This window comes from Ochlerotatus camptorhynchus, unplaced genomic scaffold (genome assembly GCF_037179485.1).
Source record: "Ochlerotatus camptorhynchus isolate MF236.1 unplaced genomic scaffold, CSIRO-AGI_Acam_v1.1 ptg000232l, whole genome shotgun sequence".
In the NCBI taxonomy this organism is placed as follows: domain Eukaryota; kingdom Metazoa; phylum Arthropoda; class Insecta; order Diptera; family Culicidae; genus Ochlerotatus; species Ochlerotatus camptorhynchus.
Window position 1 is genome coordinate 8,398,537 of NW_027040722.1, and position 19,582 is coordinate 8,418,118.

General features: G+C 43.7%; 1 protein-coding gene across 1 annotated transcript; it reads left to right on the forward strand.

Annotated features, from left to right (window-relative positions):
• nxf2 (nuclear RNA export factor 2) lies at positions 1-18,303 on the forward strand. The gene is made up of 4 exons (XM_065225618.1): positions 1-1,181; positions 1,248-1,964; positions 17,150-17,926; positions 17,981-18,303. Exons 1-4 carry the CDS (start codon positions 99-101, stop codon positions 18,185-18,187), a joined length of 2,784 nt encoding a protein of 927 aa, XP_065081690.1. The 5' UTR covers positions 1-98; the 3' UTR covers positions 18,188-18,303.
• The last annotated feature ends 1,279 nt before the right edge of the window (positions 18,304-19,582 follow it).

The following is a 19,582-nucleotide window of genomic DNA, read 5'->3' on the forward strand; positions in this document are numbered from 1 at the left end:
AAATTTATTTGTGCTTGCCGGGTGAAAAAGTGCGTGTTTCGAAATACAACAGTAACTGTTTTTGTTGCTCCTATTAGGTCGGTGAAAAATCGAAGAAAATGGCCAACTTAGACGATCAATATAATACCTTTATGGAGGAGCTGGAACAGAAGCCGGACATCCGCACGTTGGGATTCCATCATGACGATGAAGATGACGATCCTATGCGCGACGTAAAAGCGATGGCGGAGGCCGAGCGAAGAAACAGGCGCCGGATGAAAAATCCGGTGGCGTTGGCCGGGCATTTGCCGCTGGAGCATGACGAACGAATGGACACGGATGTGGACGGGCCCATAACGGAACTTAATCCGAACGACATGAACCGGAAGGTGCTGGTCATGCGGAGCGGCGAGATGGACATTGTAATGGAACCGGAAAAGGCTCTGGTTTATACTTGTTTCAATACGACGTACGATAGGGCTTCGCTGAATCGGGCTGACGTTTGGCATCAGATTATGGTGCATCACGATGGGAAGTATCAGAAGCAGGAGATTTTGGATGCGCTCTTTGCGGTTATCAGTACGGACGATTTCTACCCGGTTGCCTACCGGCAGCATACGAATATCGATTATTTTTTGGTGAGGCTTTGCAGCAAGGCCCTGGTGAAGCTGTTCGATAAGAATCTGAAACTACCGATGCCGGGTGCATCGGATCCGTTGAAGTTGACCGTTAAGCTGAACATTGCCAAGTACATGCAGGGACAGATCTTTCCGAATGGGAAAATTTTCTCAGCGGTCGCCGAACGGTGCGACAATGCCGGATTATACGGGTTCTCGAATATGTTGAATTTGGACAACTTTCGAAATCATGGGGATTTCGAGGAGCTCTGTGTGTTCCTAGGAAACCGAGCTCATTTGGAGTTGGTTTGCAGCTCCATCAACAGGCTGGATGAAGTTCGGGCCAAGATCAATGCAATCAAGATGACTAACAACAGTATTGCACACATTTCGCCTTTGGTGGCGATTAAGGATTTACCGATTCAGACGTTGGATTTGCGTTTCAATCGAATCAAGCATCCGGCTTCGTTGAGACCGCTGAAGGGTTGCAGCATTAACGAGCTGTACGTCGAGGGAAACGGAATTGCCGATGTGCCCGGGTACATGGATGTGCTGAAGGAGTATTTTCCGAGTATTATAAAAATTGTAAGTTGATTGATTTACTGTTATGCTGAAATCGGTTGACATAATGATTTGTTTCAAAATTTTCAGGACCGCACATTCCTCGGGGCAAAGCCCAAAAAGCAGCAAAAGGTAGTAGCAGCTACAACGCGTATCGGTGGAGACGATGAAGTGGAAGTTACATCTACCGGAGAGGTTTATTCATGTGTCAATGGAGTGGTCCCCAATTCTAAAGATTTTAAAAAGTTCAAATTCACCACCAAGTGGCACCAAGTGGTGATCTCCCACGATGGCCGTTATGATAAGGGCGAAATTCTGGATAACCTATTCATCATGCTAGACAGCTACGACTTTTATCCGTGCTACTACCGGACTTACTCCAAGCAGGACGAATTTTTCGTCATCAATAACTACGAAGCACTGGCTTTTTTGATACAGTCCAAGCTGGCACTGAAGATAAAGAGCAGTAATGAGTACATTTCCATTGTGCTGAAAATGAACGTCGCAGATTTCAAGGACGGTCAGGTCCTGGTCGAGGAGAAATTGAACTTTGCACTGACTGATCGGTTCAACGATCGCTGCCTGGATCTGTGTTCGTTTCAGCAGCATTTGGACAAGATCAAATACGTTGACTTCAGTGTGAAAAGCACTCGAACACTGTCGAAAATTCTAAGTCTGGCTGGGAAGAAGTTCGGCATTGCCTGCCTAATCCTTCGGCTGCGAAACAACGGTATCAGAAGCCTGGGAGCATTGTCAACGTTGATTTCCTACCCGAAACTGATTGCAATTGATTTGAGATTTAATGATGTAAGTACCTACATATTTCTTAATTTCCTTCTACAAATCACCGTTTTCCCTGTCGCTGCAATGGTTCGAGATAAAACAGTCGTAGAATAGATGACCCTTGCTGCAGCGGCAACGGTTGCAGCCCTGCTTGAACTCGTCCTGGGCTGTGCATATTTTCGATCCTGGCATTACCGGGCGACCGGAAGCCGGGTTGCACGTGTAGACGCAGTGCTGGCGGTTGCCGTGGATGTTGCATTTGCAAAAGTAGCAGGCCTTCAAAAGAGGTTCTAGGTATTTCAACACGATTGAATTGGGCTAAAATGGGGAATGCGATCTAATTACGTGATTCACTAGATGGTGTGGCGTGCAGGGTAGGCTGGTTTCGTTGAATAGCTTCTGGATGGCGAAGGGAGTTGGAAGTGGATCGTCGGCTGGAATTGTATGCATTTGATTCCGGAATTTTGTTCTCATCAAATGAAATATGAACCTTTGATGATAGCGACTGCAAATAGTATTGCCAACCAAGTAATTAGTTGCGTCATAGTAAAAACGTGTACTGTTTGATAGAAAGTTGAACGCAGACTGGGTGAGAAGTTGGGTGTTTTGTTTGCACAAGTGCTTTTCGGTGCGTTTTGTTAGCTATTCATGAGCAAAACCGAATTGTTTACCATTACGTTGTACATGGAAAATGGAACGTTTTATTTATTTATTTATTTATTTATTATTCTCTTCATCGGACTTTTGTTGTCTAAATGAAGATTGATGGGGAAAAGCCTATTTGGCAAATATTTGCGCAAATAGGCGTAAAAACCCCATATCTTTTCAAAATTCAAGGAACAATATAAAAAGGACAGAAAAACACATCAATTATAAAAATAAACACCGAATAATAATAATAATACTATGGTCTTCATCATGAAAAAAAAAAAAAAAAAAAAATTCAAAATAACCTCGGCCTATGGCATGGAGTTATCCTTGGATCAGTCGAGGCCGTCATCACAGAGTTGATCGGTAACAAAAAAGGAAACAGGTAGCAAAATTCATCAGATGTACATTAATTGACAGCTACTCACCGTCTTGCAACGATTTGCTGATTGAAAGCAGTTGCATTTGTCGAACCGTATCGTCACCTATCCAGCAGACTACTACGAAATGTTTCCACTGTGCAATTGAAATCGAAAAAAAACATAGAATTCATTGAAACGGGCAGACATGAACCGTATTGGATCATGTAATCCGTAATTAGTTGCACGGAATCCGAGATGCAGGAAACTTCTCGATCGTAGAACTCGTTCAGGTGCATAGATTTCGAATTCAGCCAAAATCCCGGTAGAGTCGATTTCGCTTATCAGTACGTTTGCTGCAAAAACTGCCTGGTTAATCTTCCGCCTACGTTCAAGAGTTTCAATACCCAGTAGTTGGCAACGATCTTCGTAGGGTGCAAGGTTCGTAGGATCGTACCAAGGAAGGTGGCGAAGAGCGTAACGAACGAATTTCCTCTGCACAGACTCGATCCTCGCTATCCAAACTGTTTCATACGGACACCATACTGCTACACCAAATTCCAAGATCGATCGCACTAGAGAACAATATAGAGCTGTCAGGCAGGTAGGATCCCGAAACTCATCAGAGATCTTAAAGATGAATCCGAGTTGCCTGTTAGCTTTGGCTATGATATCCGTGTAATGTAGCTTAAATGTCAAAGCTGAATCAAGTGTAATTCCTAGATCACGAACGTTGTCCACACGCTGCAGAGGTTGGTTATCGATCGTATAATTGAATGCAATAGGTTTTAGCTTGCGATGGAAAGTGATGATATTGCATTTTTGAACACTCAACGTGAGAAAATTCCTAGAGCACCACTCTTCGAAACTATCGATCAGGTGCTGCAACCGCAGGCAGCCAGTTGGAAGTATCAAACCGATTTCGTTAATGAATATGGAGAATAGCAGCGGTCCCAAATTGCTGCCTTGAGGAACGCCTGAGTTGTTTGAAAAATATTCCGATTGATCAGACCCGATTTTCACGCAAAGCTCTCGATTGGTAAGATACGATTCAAACCAACGAGTGAGTCCATGAGAAACACCAAGCTTCTCGAGTTTGGCAATTAGAATGGCATGATCAACCCGGTCGAAAGCAGCCTTGAGATTCGTGTATACGACGTCCACCTGTGCCTCTGCCTCCATATTCCGTAGGCATAGGGAAATGAAAGGAGCGAGGTTTGTTGAAACCGAACGTTTGGGTTTGAAAACCATGGTTGTCAGGAGAAATGTAGTTTCTACAGCTGGCAAATAAAGCGTCGTTGATGATTATCTCGAATACTTTCGAGCAGGCACAAAGTGAAGTAATTCCTCGGTAATTCTCCACATTTTGTTTGTCTCCTTTCTTGAAACTTGGGAACATGAACGAAGATTTCCAACGAGAGGGAAATACACCTTGTTGTAACGAAATATTGAACAGCTTTGAAAGCGGAGAGGAAAGCTCTGTTGAGCATTTTTTGAGTATGGACGATGGAATGCCAACAGGCCCAACAGCGTTCGAGAATTTCAGCTTCTGGATGGCAGAGTCGACGAGGTCTAATGTGACCGTGAAAATATCAAAGCTGAACGCGTCACTGGGAGTACCTCTGATCCCTTCAGCAACTTGGCTTAACGATGCCGTTGAATCGTTGAAAACACTCTTGAAATGCTCAGCCAGGAGGTTACATTTCTCTAAAGAGGTGTTGGCTCTTTTATCGCTTAGATGAATCTCAACCGGTAGCTTAGGATTACGCCGGAGATTGGTCTGCATACGTCTTGAGTACTTCTTGTATAGAAAACGGTTGTACATTCGGTAGCAATAACTTGCTAACGAAAATAATCGCTTGGTGAATGGATTACGGGACTGGCTGTATTTTCGAAGAGCCTTCGATCTCACACGCTTCAAGTGTTGTAGTCGAGCATTGGACCATGCAGGTTTTGGAGCAGGTCTCCTCAGAGGCACACAATCCATTATTAATCGGCTAACAACTTCGTCGAAATAGTTAACGGCTTCATTAATGGACGAACACAAGTCAAGTGACTGCCAATCTACCTGGGCCAGTGAGTGATTCAATGCGACGTAGTCAGTTCTACGAAAGTCCAGGCTTTGTACATCAACGATGTTTTCATAGAGAACAGGAACTGATAGATTGATGAATGCTTCCAACGCTGGATGATCGGCGTCTAGATGTATCAGAGGCTCGGATGCCTCAGCAACACTGCACTCTAGTGCAGCGGCTTCGTTCACCAACACAAGATCAAGCAGCCGAGAGTTTCTGTTTGGTACAGAATTAATTTGCATTAAACCATGCAGGCTAAAACCATCCAAAAGAGCACAGGAGGAAGTATGCATGTACGACCGAAGAATGTCAATGGTTGGATGATCATTCGCGGAAATATTCCAAACAAGCCCAGACTGGTTATAGTCGCCAAATAGCAGAGCTAGATCGTTGTGATGTAATCGGGACAATACAGCACCAATGGAACTGATATGGTTCTCAACGCAGCTCAAATTAGATTTACGGTCAGGAAGAAGGTACATAACGAAGAAAGAAATTTAACGGTTATTACAGTTTTTGGCTTCTAGGTTGATACTTCAGATTGAAACGACGAGATTATACCAGCGTAAACGCCGGGAATTTTCGTTAATATTTCAGCACGCGAAGCAAGTCGAGCATCGTGTAAGATTTAAACCAGGAAATTAACGATTCAAACACCCCGAGTTTTCTAAGCTTGCCTAAAGAAATGCAGCGGGCCACCCGATCAAATGCAGCCTTGAATTCTGCCTGAAGCTTGGGACCGAAGATAGTACCAGAGCTGAGAGAAAAAGTTGAGCTCGTTTCTTCGGAAAGTTCTGGTCTTAGAGTTACCTCTATGATTCTACTGAATCCTTTTTTAGAAGCGTGACAGATCCTAAGGGGTAGATGTTTGATAGTTATAATCGGTGGTACGTTGCAGTACACACAAAAAATTATCGTTACTAAAATTAAAAATACCATGGGTACCCGCATAAACGCGAACCATAAATTGACCTTACCTAAAATGGTTAAAAATTGTTTATAATCCCTGCTAAACTTTAACTGAAATGGTTATGGAACTTTACATGAACGTTTAATGATAAAGTTTCAACCTTATGTATTATGGTTTTTTGGAACTGGACCTTACAAATAATGGGTTGTTAAGAACCATTACCGTTCCAAATTCTTGTTTTCTCCATATATTTTCGGAAAGAGAACTATATTAGAATCTCAAATCATAAGTAAAAACGTTCTTATATAGTTCTCTTTCTGAAAATGTATGGAGAAAACAAGAATTTGGAATGGTAATGGTTCTTAACAACCCATTATTTGTAAGGTCCAGTTCCAAAAAACCATAATACATAAGGTTGAAACTTTATCATTAAACGTTCATGTAAAGTTCCATAACCATTTCAGTTAAAGTTTAGCAGGAATTATAAACAATTTTTAACCATTTTAGGTAAGGTCAATTTATGGTTCGCGTTTATGCGGGTAGAATTAAAAGTTTTCTATGGTTCTTTTTGGTCGAAAGTACAAAGAATTCATCATAAAAATGTGTAACCTGACAAATCAAAAGTTTACATCCTTGATAAATTTAAAAGTTGAAGCTTTTGAATCAAATTGTAGAACTGTCAAAAGAAATTGTTTAAGTTCAAAAGGAGTCGTTTTTACCATGACAATATTAGTTTTTATCTCAAATTTGAAATATTTTCAGATTAATAGTTTTCAAAATTTAAATAAAATTGGGTACTCATATTTACATGATTTATAAAAAATAATGTTTATTCATATATTTTATAAACAAAAAACAAAATCATACATTGTTAAAATTACCAGAGCAAATTTGGTCCGAGTCCTAGTAAACAAAGGAAGGTATTTGGTCCAACCTCGGGTCCACGGCATTTTCGGAATTTTCCTCGTTCAAAATGACGATAAACAAAAGGAAGGCGATGATTACGAAGAGTGCTTTGGGAACCGATCCCTTTACAATGCAATCCCAATATCACTCCATGGAAACGGCATTCTTGACGACGTCTTCCTGCTGGAGCAACATTGTTTTCCATGAACTGACGATAAGGAATCTACAAAAACAAAAATACAACCTTTGAAATACAAGCCTCAACCATTGCATACCACAGAAGTGGAACACTCACCGTAGCAATATCCAGCAGAATGGTGAAGACATTCATAAATGTCATCAGCATCGATTGGAGGTAGTTTTCGTACACTGATTCCACCGTAAAATGCTTTTTTTTTACTTCGTCTGGTCTACTCAAATTCAATTTTGGCGGCAAATAAAGTTGGGTTCAGTGCTGCCAAAAACTTTGCTATGAACAGGTATTTTTGACAGTTGAACAACTTTTATAAAAACATAATGCTCTTTTAAAATCACAAGTCCAAAGTGAAAGAAAAACTTTCAAACCAAAGATATAACTTTCATTTTGAAAATTTTCACAGATAAAACAACGGAATTTGGGAAACTTTCATTTTGAAATTGCATTATTTTTATAGCAACAATTTTTGTTTTTTGTGTGTAGGAACCACAACTGCTTGGTAGGCAGGGTTACTTCCACTCACTTGCTATAAAAAAATGTTTTTCGGAATAATTAAACCATGAAATAGTATAATGCTAATTAGTACTTGTAAGTTACAAGAAGAGGTCATGAAGTATATGTTTGACACATAAAATCTGTCAATACAGCTTTCAGTGCGTCACAATCAGCGATTTTACGACTAATGAGCGCTCACTCTGAGTGAACGCTCATGAATCATAAGATCGCTGATTGTGACGCTCTGAAAGCGAAATTGTCAGGTTTTATGAGTCAAACACATACTTTACACCCTCTTCTTGTTACTTATAACTTCTAATGATTGCATAATTCCCAAAAATATTTTTTTATAGCAAGTGAGTGGAAGCAACCCTGTTGGTAGGTATGAACGGTTGGTGGTGTGTAATTAGGAAGTGGAAGAAGGCATCATAATCAGCAATACGATAGGCTTGGTTTCAAAGATATCACCCAAGCCTATCGTATCACTGATCCGCACTTCTGAGTCGATCAGATGATTTAAAACTCATTCGACTATGTTACTCCTAGTCAGGCATGGAAAATCATTTACATTCATTTCATGCATTCATTTACATTCATTTGCCTTTAACTTTTTTCATCAACAGCAGTCCGCAAAATGATGTACAGAGCTTTTGTAGGTTTTGATATTAGCTACAACTTTTGCCCATATCTTAAATCTGTATCTCTTATGCATCACGAACTAGAGCGGGCAGAACTTGATACTGTTTTTCAGTGAATGTAAAATACATTCACGGAAAAACAGTAGTGGCTTCTGTTCGCTCTGATTCGTCATGCATAAGAGATACGGATTTGAGTTGTTAACAAAAGTTGTAGCTAATAACAAAGCCTATAATAACTCCACATATCATTTTGCGGAATTCTGTTGATGAAAAAAGTTACGGACAAATGAATGCACGAAATGAATGCAAATGATTTTCCATGCCTGCTCCTAGTGTGGGATTGAACTCTCGCCCGTTCGAGTTTTGGGTTTACTTTAGTCGGGGAGGATTTAATAGACAGCAATTTAATTCACCATCGATCGGGTTTCTCCTTTGCTCCTCTGCAAGGAATCAACAGTTCAAAGGGAGATCAAGACAGAATTTTGTGGATGCGTGGAATTTGCTTGAACACCTAGATGAATACCCTATAGGTTTGGTGTTACTTCTCCACCTCCCATTCCGCTAACGTTCTACTGATAATGCTTGCCATGACCCATAAGAGAAATTGAGAATGTAAACTCAATCACAAGTCATAACTTTCAGGGTTGCCAAACTCATGGAATTTTAACACCTTGATAGGCATGCTTTGATTAACCCTGATAGACACGTTCGGCACAGCTTAATCACTCGGCACGAAATAAGGGATGGAGAGTTGAATACCCCTTGTAATAAACACTTTAATTCAGTTTAAATGCTTCCCAAAATTCCATAAATCGACAGTGAGCATGCATAAGGGCCTATACGCGATGATCGATTCTCTTCGTCGATTTTCTCTTTTGTTAATAACTCGCTAGATTTAACGTTTCTCGGTGCGTTTGCTGTTGCTTTTGATAGCCAATGCAACCTGTTACTACTCTGCGTTGAACAAATTGTGGAAAATTGTTTCGCTTAGCTGTAGTAATGCAAAGAGAAAGTCGATGAAGAGAATCGATCATCGCGTATTCGCCCTTATGCATGCTCACTGTCGAAATATTTGTTCCACGATAGCTCACTGGTTCAAAATACGATTTCGGAATGTGATGGTTTTCGCGAGAGAAACACTCGAATGCGTCCGTCGTATACAATGTTCAGTTTATTTCTGTTGTTCGTTTCGTACAATGCTGCCAGTTTAATTTAGAGAATAAAATATGATTATTTTTAGTGGAAAATATTAATTAAAGAGGTTTCGTTATCTCACAACCGTTCATTCTCCCCCGTTGAGGCCTGTGGCTCAACAGAAGGCAGCATAGCGATTTTAGTCACCGCCCGCTTGTACTCGCTCGTCGCCGTCCGGACCGTGACCACTCGAACGGCTCCGTCTTCACCAGGATGAGTCGCCACTATACGTCCTCGACGCCACTGCTGAGGAGGCAAATTCTCGTCGACTAACAAGACCATCGCACCGACTTCAAACCGTCTCACACCATCGTGCCATTTCTGATGGCTTTGGAGATGGTGTAGATACTCCTTAGACCACCTACGCCAGAAGTGTTGCTGCATCAACTGGATATGTTGCCATCTGTTTAAGCGCCCGATCTTTTCGTCTTCGTATGATGGTTCCGGTAAGGCTACTACTGACCTTCCAATTAAAAAATGTGACGGTGTAAGTACTGACATATCGCTTGGATCCTCCGACATCGCGAATAAGGGTCGCGAGTTGAGAATGGCCTCCGTGCGAGCAAGAAATGTATTCATCTCCTCCGTTGTCAATCTGGTTTCGCCAACAACTCGTTTCATGTGGTACTTCAGCGACTTAACTCCTGCTTCCCAGATCCCACCAAAGTGGGGACTTCTTGGTGGGATAAAATGCCAAGTGATTCCCTTCACCGAGCAGAATTCATCCAACTTTAGACGATGCTGTTGCTCCTCGAATAACCCTTTCAGCGCTGCGAGCTCGTGGTTCGCACCAACGAACGAAGTCCCGTTGTCGGAATACACATCGGACGGAAAGCCAAGTCGACTAGCAAAACTATGCAAAGCAGCGATGAAATGGTCCGATGTCAGGTTTGACACTAATTCGAAATGAATCGCCTTCACAGCCATGCAGACAAAGACGACAACGTATCCCTTGAATGTCTTCGTGCTTCTTCCTTCTGGTTTCAGTTGGAAGGGTTAAGCGTAGTCGATACCAGTGCTGCAAAATCTCGACAGTACACGGTGATATTGACAATTCTGCTTTGGTCACTCATTTGAGCTAACAGTCATAGTCAAGGCAAACCATGTCAATTGTCAATGACAATGGTGTCAGTGACGAACATGTGCAGATTTGTTTATTAGCTAAATTTGTAACGAAATTTAATGACTTGAGCAAAACAATTACATGGATTCATTTTAATAAACAAGTATCTACGTCCTGAGCTACTTGGATAACAATAATGTGACATAGTATGTACTAAATTACACTTTTTGTTACCAGGTGAATCTTTGTCATTGACGAAAAAATGAATGAGATTTTGACGAAGGTTTTTTTGAGGATCAAGTCTGTCAGTGACTATGTGACGAACAATTTTGTCAATATCGCGCGAAAGTCTGTCAATGACAATGACAAATCTCAGCACTGGTCGATACCAACCCGTGAGAATACTGGAGCAGGATTAACGCGAGCCTCCGGAAGGCTACCCATGAACTGACTGCCGAGATTAGGTCGATGCTTCGCACAAATTTGGCATTGGGAAATGATTCGCTTGATGATTGATTTCGCCCGTAGGAGCCAATACCGTTCACGGACGATGGATAACAGTCCGCCTTGTCCCACATGCTGGTTTTCTTCGTGTAGTTTCCGGATCAATGCCTCCGTGACATGATGTTTTGCCGGCAGCAGCACTTGGTGCTTACCGTCGTATGGTATCGCCAAGTATTTCAGCCGACCGCCCACTCTGATGAGTCCGTCCAGTCCGATGAACGGTGCTAAGTTGGATAGACCGTGCCGTTTGCTTGATTCAGCTTTCAGCCCTTTCAGTAGATCACCGAACACTTCCTTTTGAAGGACCAAGAACATTGCTCGTTCTGCACTGGTAACTTCGTTGGCGCTGATACTTGTGACGTCACGCTTCTTGTGCACCACGTAGTCGATGAACCTCAGGACATACGCCCAGGCACGCTGTAGTTTACGGTAGTCGCTTACACGATCCAGTCTGATTCCAATGCCCTCTATAACAGTTGCTAGTACTGTCGCTGTTTTGAGTTCCTGTATTTCAAGAACCTCGTCAGCTACGCCTGCTTGCAATTCCAGTTGCTGTAGATGTGGTGAACCTTTCCACCAGAGATCGTAGACCAACAAGTCTACCGGTGATGCACCTCTTGAAATCACGTCAGCAGGATTGCTCTCCGATTGGATGTAGTTCCACTGATAACCTTGAGTCAACTCCACGATTGTTGCCACCCGATTCGAGACAAATTGATTCAGTGCCGACGGTGACTTTTTGAGCCAGCACAATACGATGGAACTATCGCACCACAACTTCACATCGACGAAATGAATTCTCATCGAAGCAACCACTTTCGTTGTCAAGTCCGCCAGTAGTTTTGCTCCGCATAATTCCAACCGGGGAATCGTCATCGGTTTTAGTGGAGCCACTCGCGATTTGCTTGCAACTAGGTTCACACTGATCGTGCCATCCGCTGTGACACACCTGGTATACATGACCGCTCCATAGGCCCGCATCGAAGCGTCCGAAAATCCATGCAACTCGATTCGTACTGCGTTCTCGGGGATCACACAGCGCTGTTTGTGCATTTCGTTGACGACAGGCAATTGTTGCCGGAACGTAGTCCACTCCTGCAGCAATTCTTCCGGTAGCTCTTCATCCCAGTTCAAGCCAAGACGCCATATATTCACCAATTTGGCTGCTGTTATTACCGGTCCCAGGAACCCCAGGGGATCGAATAGGCGACCGATATCGGACAGTACCATTCGCTTCGTCGACGACGTATGTTCACTGATCGGCTGGACGAAGAATGCAAAATAATCCTCAAGCGGGTTCCAAATCAAACCCAGTGTCCTTATCGTGTTGTTGATTCCAGTATCCTCAAAACTAACGAACTTCTCTTGCAGCTCCTCTGGTATTGTCTTCAGTACTTCGGGATTGTTTGAACAAAACTTGTGGACGCCAAATCCTCCACGTTGCAACAGCGACGTTAGCTCGCGATAGATCTTCAACACCTCCTCCGCAGACTTTCCACCAGTTAGGAAATCGTCGATGTAACTGTCGTACCGGATCACTTGTTCTGCTGCCTTCGTCCGTTGCCAACTGAATTAGCGCTTTTGTAGCATGATGCGGTTAGCTAGCCACCCCGTACGTCACTGTTTTCAATTCGTACACCTTGCGTACGCCGTTTTTATTCACCCACACTATTTTCTGGAACTTGCGGTCGTTCTTGCTGAGCCAAACCTGGCGATACATTTTAGGCACGTCTGCCGTTAATACCACCGGATGCGCGCAGAACCGAAGAATGATTGTCTGCAGATCGCTTTGGACTGTCGGTCCCACACAAACCGTGTCGTTCAGGGAAACTCCTGATGTCGTGCTGGCCGAGGCATCAAATACCACGCGAACCTTTGTTGTGGAACTCGTGGCCTTGAACACGGCGTGGTGTGGTATGTAGTATCCATATCGGGTGTCCTCGGTGATCTCCTCCATATGGCCGAGCGACAGGTATTCAGCCATAAATCCGAAGTACTGTTCACGTTTGGCCGGGTCCTTGGTCAAAGAAATCAATAGCTTGTCCAAACGTTTGCTTGCCATCTCGAACGACTCGCCCAGCTGCTTCTTGCGGTCATTGAATGGTAGTCGAACCGTATAGCGTCCGTCTTCTTCTCGTACGTGTGTCTTCCCAAAGTGTTCGTCTACCAGCGCTTCAGCAACGGTCATGTTTGACTCTGTACCAACGTTCTCGATCTCCCAGAATCGCATGAGCGTCTTGTTCAACATCTCGTCTTGGTGGTTCAGTTGACACACACGCAAGCATTCCTTGGACTTCCTGGTCTGTACTGATCCTCCTACGACCCATCCTAATTCCGTCTCTGTCGCTTCGTTCTTACCCAGTTTTAGACGACCTTGCTTGATCAGATCGAAGAAGATCTCGTTGCCGATGATTAGGTCAATCTCACCGGGGGTGTGGAACGATGGGTCAGCTAGCTTGACGTTTGCTGGTAGCAGCCAGGATCGGTAATCCACTTCAGTGATTGGTAGGTTGGATGTCACCTTTCGGTACGACCAGGAAGTCTAGAATGGACGAGGAAAAAGAATTAACGCGCGAAACGATGTTCGTGCAAACGATATACTTAACTCGTGTCTGGATATCGTTGAGGCCACTGATAGGCAGATCGACTTGATGCAGCTTCAGATTTAGCTTGGATGCTAGCTTTTCCGTTACGATGTTACTATCGGACCCTGAATCCAATAGCGCTCGAGATTTGATAGTGGTACCTCCTTTTCCCACCACCAACACCTCCGCTGTAGACAAAAGCACGTGTCGCTTAACCGTACCGCCGTGAGTGCACAACGTGGTTGCTATTTCTTTCTGTGGACTGTTTCCTGACGACTCCGGTTGCTCCACCGGCTTTGGTGGCGGCTTTTCAGGTTCGCTGGATTCTTTCTGTACATCGCTGGGATGAAGCAAGCTGTGGTGCTTCCGACCGCACCCTCGGATTTTGCATCCTTGTTCGGACGGACAGTCAGCAACTCGGTGCTTGGACTTCAAGCAATTGAAGCACAAATTCGCCCTCGGGACGATGGATTTGCGCTCCCCCACACTAAGCTCCTGGAACTTCGTGCACTTGTATATAGTATGCTCTTCTCTGCAGCAAGGGCAGTTCTCCTTGGTGGTCTGGACGAACGATCTCGACGAAACTGGAGCTGACTGCTTCTGGTTCAACGCTTGGCGTTGCTTGTTTAGGACGGTTGACTGCTGTGACGTTTGCTGCTGTGAGCGATTAGTCCGCTGCAGAACGCGTCCCATTTCCCTCAGAAAATCCATGAACTCCTTGAATACTGGCATCTTGCCGGTGCCCAGTTTCAACTCCCAATGTTCTTGAGTCTCTCTGTCCAGCTTCTTATACAGAACGTTTACGATGATCAGCTCGGATAATCCTTCCACGACGTAACCATGGCCCTTCAATGCATCAGCATGCTTAGCACAAACTTCGACCAGCTTCGAGATTGACTTACCGCGATTTTCCTTACCGATCTTCTGAAAGTCGAGAATAGCATCGATATGCGTCAATCTTGTCCTTCGCCTCACCAGTCAAGCAGTTTCGCAGATGCAGAATCTTCATCGCCGGGGTTTCGTTCCCATACCTAGCCGTGATACTGGAAAACAGGCTCTTGAAGCTATACCAATTTTCTGGATTTTCGTCGAAAGTGGGAAATGGTGCATGTAATTGCGGCACTTGCTGTTGCACGTACACCGGCGGTTGCGGTACAGCAACCTGGTTTTGGCTTGTCGCTGAGGAAACTGCATCGATCTTCGTGTTTAGACAAATATACAGCTGATTGTGCAGCTCCTCGAAAGTAGCGTACTCTATCCGTTGCTCAGCACGTTCATCCCTAGGAAGCATGGCACAAATATCCGCATTTATCCTCTCGTAGTCGTCAGCACACCTACGAAGTGTTTCCAACTGGAGCTGGAGCAAATGAATGTTGACATTCTCTGCCCGCAGCGTTTCGTTCATCCGCAACAGCTTGTCAACCAGCATATCGCGCCGATCGTATAGCACTTCCAGATTTTTCTCCATGATGATATTCTCTTCTTTCTTCTTCTTCGCCGTTTTCTGATCGGCAAACGACTGCAGTAGATTTTTGCTGCTGCTCCCCGTTAGAGCATCCAAAATATTCCGGCGAGATACTCCCGAAATGTTTCCACGCGGAGTTTCCGAATGGGACATTCACGTACTGTTTGTTTTTCCGACGGCAATATGAATTGTACTGACGCACTGTTTATTTTCTTTTTGTTTGCAGGTTCTATTATTGTTTACATCGTTCGATTGCGACGATGTTTTCACTAGCCAACAAAATGGCGATTTTGTTCTCGCGAAACGTGCTCACACGGTTTCGATTTGGTTTTCAGCCAAACTGGCGTCACTTTTCTTCGTGCCTCGGACGCACACTGTTACTTGTGGCGTAGCCTTGGGCCACTTTCCACCGTTCTTCTTGACCTTGAACCTAATTTCGACGTGTCACGGACACTCGCTCTCACTAGTGGCGTAGCCTTGCGCTCAGCACCACTGTTATTCTTCTCGGTCTCGGACCGATTTCACCTGTGCCACGGGCAAACACTCGCTGTAGCCTTGGACTCAGCACCACGCTTCTGTTTTTTTTTCTTGGCCTTGGGCCGAGTTCAGCACACGGTGCTAAACAACACTTTTCCGAACCGCTCGATCGCGAGGACCATCACCATTCTTCCGGTCATCCGGGAGAACGGACCAAAATGTTCCACGATAGCTCACTGGTTCAAAATACGATTTCGGAATGTGATGGTTTTCGCGAGAGAAACACTCGAATGCGTCCGTCGTATACAATGTTCAGTTTATTTCTGTTGTTCGTTTCGTACAATGCTGCCAGTTCAATTTAGAGAATAAAATATGATTATTTTTAGTGGCAAATATTAATTAAAGAGGTTTCGTTATCTCACAACCGTTCAATATTCTCGGTACAATTTTTTAAAAACAAGTATTTACATTTTTGAAAATATGAGGTTTAAAGTTGAAAAAAGTGATTGATTAATAGATTGATTAATGATAACAAATTGATTTTTTGAAATAATTTGAAAATAGCGTTTATTTTTTGTATCTCTTGTCAAAGACAATATATCAGGAAGACTAGCAACTCTTTCGTTTCTCATTCGACTGCTATACGACCATTGAATCAAACCAAATTTAAGTTAAGGTTACTCATAATCGCAAAAATGCAGGAGCTCAGCGATGAGTAAATTTGCTTCATGTTTTCCTGTGGCAACCTCATATATCTGCCGAAAAATGAGGGAACTTGACGAAAATTTTACTCAGTCTAGAAATAGAACCAAAAGTCAGAGGGAATCCAATCTGTACTTTTCTCATATTCGGGATTTTTCCTGAAAAAAAACTTTGAAAACCTAGAAAAACATGAGGCAAATTTACTCATCGCTGAGTTCCTCCATGAGTAAACTAATCTCAAATTTGGGTTGATCTCATTAGCCGTGTATATGAGTTGAGCACAATTACGTCATTTACCGCTGAAAGGATTCTACGAACGAATTTAATATCAAAGAATCCAACATCAGAATTGTTGTTTGCGTATTTGCTTATTTTTCTATGCGTTGCTTCCACCATAATCATTGAGTAATACCTACATCCGAGAAAAAAGATAGCTATAATATTTTACTTAGTTTCTGGGTAATATCGAAGACAACATATCAAGAAGACTGGCAACATTGCCTGAATCCGAGCGACAGACACAGCAGCGAGTGAAGGTGGAAGTAACGCATAGAAACATGAGCAAATACACAAACCTTTTTTCTGAGGATGGAACCTTTGCTATCCAATTTGTTCGGAGCATTTATCTTTGAGCTGCAGACGACGCGAATGTCCCTGTCTCATACCGGTCGTTTGAGAAAATAGGAGAGTTGCCAGTCTTCTTGATATGCTGTCTTCGGTAATATTGAAATGCCATGTTGATTCTGGAAGCCATCGTGAATTCACTTGTAAGTACTTCTTTCTTAGACAGTTTTGAAAGGTTTTAGAACCCCCTTACCTCTCCCCCCCCCCCTCATTCACTCCGCATGGCCAACCATACACATTTTTGGAAATATGGAGTTCTTTAAACGAAAGAGCTTGAGAACCCCTGTGCTACAGCGAAACAGTTACCAATTTCCGATTCGGTCATGCGCACTTTCCACCTTTAAATTTTCCCCTCTTCTATATTCCAGATCCGCACCTTCGACGACCTGCAGGGCGTCATCAAGAACAAAATCAAAGAAGTATTCCTGGACAACAACCCGATATGCAACGCAGCGCCATCCAGTATCGATTACATCCGCCATGTGCGTACCTTCTTCTCGGGCATGGAAAAGCTCGACGGAATACCGCTGCTCGAGAATGGCAACGTAAACTTTTCGCAGAACTTTATCTGCACACCGGAGGCGTACAAATTTACCGAGTCCTTTGTGAAGCACTACTTCACGATCTATGACTCATTCCAACGGTCCAGCCTGAAGGATCTCTACCATCCAAAGGCGCAATTTTCAATGACCAGCAATTTTAGCCAGTCCAAAACGATGGATTCCCACCAGGTGCGTCTGAATGCGTACCAGGGAAAGAGCCGCAATCTGCTTCGGTTGGCCAACATTGACCGCGCCATTAGCAGCCTGGTGGTGGGAAGTGAACGCATCGCCAACGTGTTAGTTTCCTTCCCCAAAACTGAACATGATTTTTACTCTTTCCGCGTGGACACGCCAATCTTCCGACCGGAGTGCGTTGTCATTACCGTGCACGGAGCGTTCAAAGAAATGGCCAATTCCCTGCTGAGCGATGACTTCGTTCTGGGTTTCAGCCGAACGTTCTACATTCAACCCTGCGCCAAGGGTCTCGGGATTTTCGAGAGAGCTATCGAGTTCAAAATCTACAACGATCTGTTCCACATGTACAACCTAACGAGCTACGGACGGGAAAACGTATTCAAGCACAACGAAGAACATGAAGTTATGGTAAGTGTCATTCGGGAAAGGCCGAGCTGAGATTAAGTGTGTCTGTCTTCACAGGATCCGTTTGTGCCGCACAGCGAAGAACGCGAGAACACGATTATCGTGTTCCAGGAACTGACCCGCCTCAATCGCAAGTGGTGTATGCGTTGCTTGGAGGAATCTTCTTGGAACCTGAAGGTGGCGCTTAACATTTTCCTCAAACTGTACGAGGAGGACCGCATTCCGGAGATTGGCTTCGACACGACGCTTGGACAGAAGCGTTAAGTAGTAGGGTTTATACAAAGACTTTTAATGCTTCGTTTTCCCTGTGGGTGCTGGGAGACGGATTAATGATGGATGTGTGTTAGATGTAGCGTTGTCATACTTGGTAGGAAATGATACGATTAAACTAATATCCTTGGTAACGTATTGCATTATGTTTGCGCATTTTGATATAGAGAAACGTCCTGTCTTCTTGAATCATCGAAGAAATATGTATCGCGTCAACTACTATGGAGAAATCCAAACTAGCGTTGGATTTCTTAGGTATGTTGCCAGCAAAGATGGTATATGTCCACTTCCGGAGCGCGTGAAGGCCGTTCAGTATTTCGAGCTTTCGACAACAGTGCACGAACTACGTCGCTTCTTAGGTTTAATAAACTTGTACAAGCGGTTCATACCACGAGCCTCGGGTATTCAAATGGATCTTCGGACGCTTATTCCTGGTATCAAACGAAATGACACGCGTAAGGCATTCTGGACTGAGAATTCAAAACGAAATTTCGAACGTTGCAAGTAGTCGCTAGCCGAAACAACGCTATTATCATATCGACGACTATCCTGTTACGGTTTATTGTGACTTCCGTAAAGCTGACCACCGTAGTAGCATCATAGATGTATTGTCTAGCATGGTATGGGAGAACATCTTTGATCCAGATGACGTTGAGGCTGCAGCGCAAACCTTTTCACATGTCTTGGCATATGTCATTGACAAACACGTTCCGAAAAGAACTCACCACAAAGTGTCTCACACTCCCTGGCAGACGAGAGAGCTACGTAGGTCAATCAAAAGAGCAGCATTGAGAAGATTTACGAAGTATAGCACGCTTCCTCTGAAACTACATTATGTGAGGCTGAATCACATGTACCATCGAATCAGCCGTGATTGCTTTTCAAGTTTCCAACGAGGCATCCAGCGTAAACTTAAGCTACACCCGAAATCCTTTTGGAACTACGTGCACGAGCATCGCAGGGAATCCGGCCTCCCATCATCTATGGAATTCACCGGAGAAGTTGCTGCCACCGTTCAGGATATATGCCACATTTTTTCCGAAAAGTTTGCCAGTGTATTCACTAATGAGATACTAACTGACGACCTTATTAACCTGGCTGCCAGGAACGTTCCAGTAAACGATCAAACGCTGGGTGCAATTGATGTAAATGCTGAGATGATTTCTAAGGCCGCGACTCTGCCCAAGTCATCCTCCAATCCTGGACCTGATGGAGTTCCATCTGTATTTTTGAAGAGACATATTGCTAGCTTGTTAATTCCGCTTCTTCGCCTGTTCCGAATGGCTCTCTCCAGTGGCATATTTCCATCTTGCTGGAAATTTGCGTACATGTTTCCCGTCCACAAAAAGGAAGGAAACGAGCTGTGGATAACTATCGAGGAATTACATC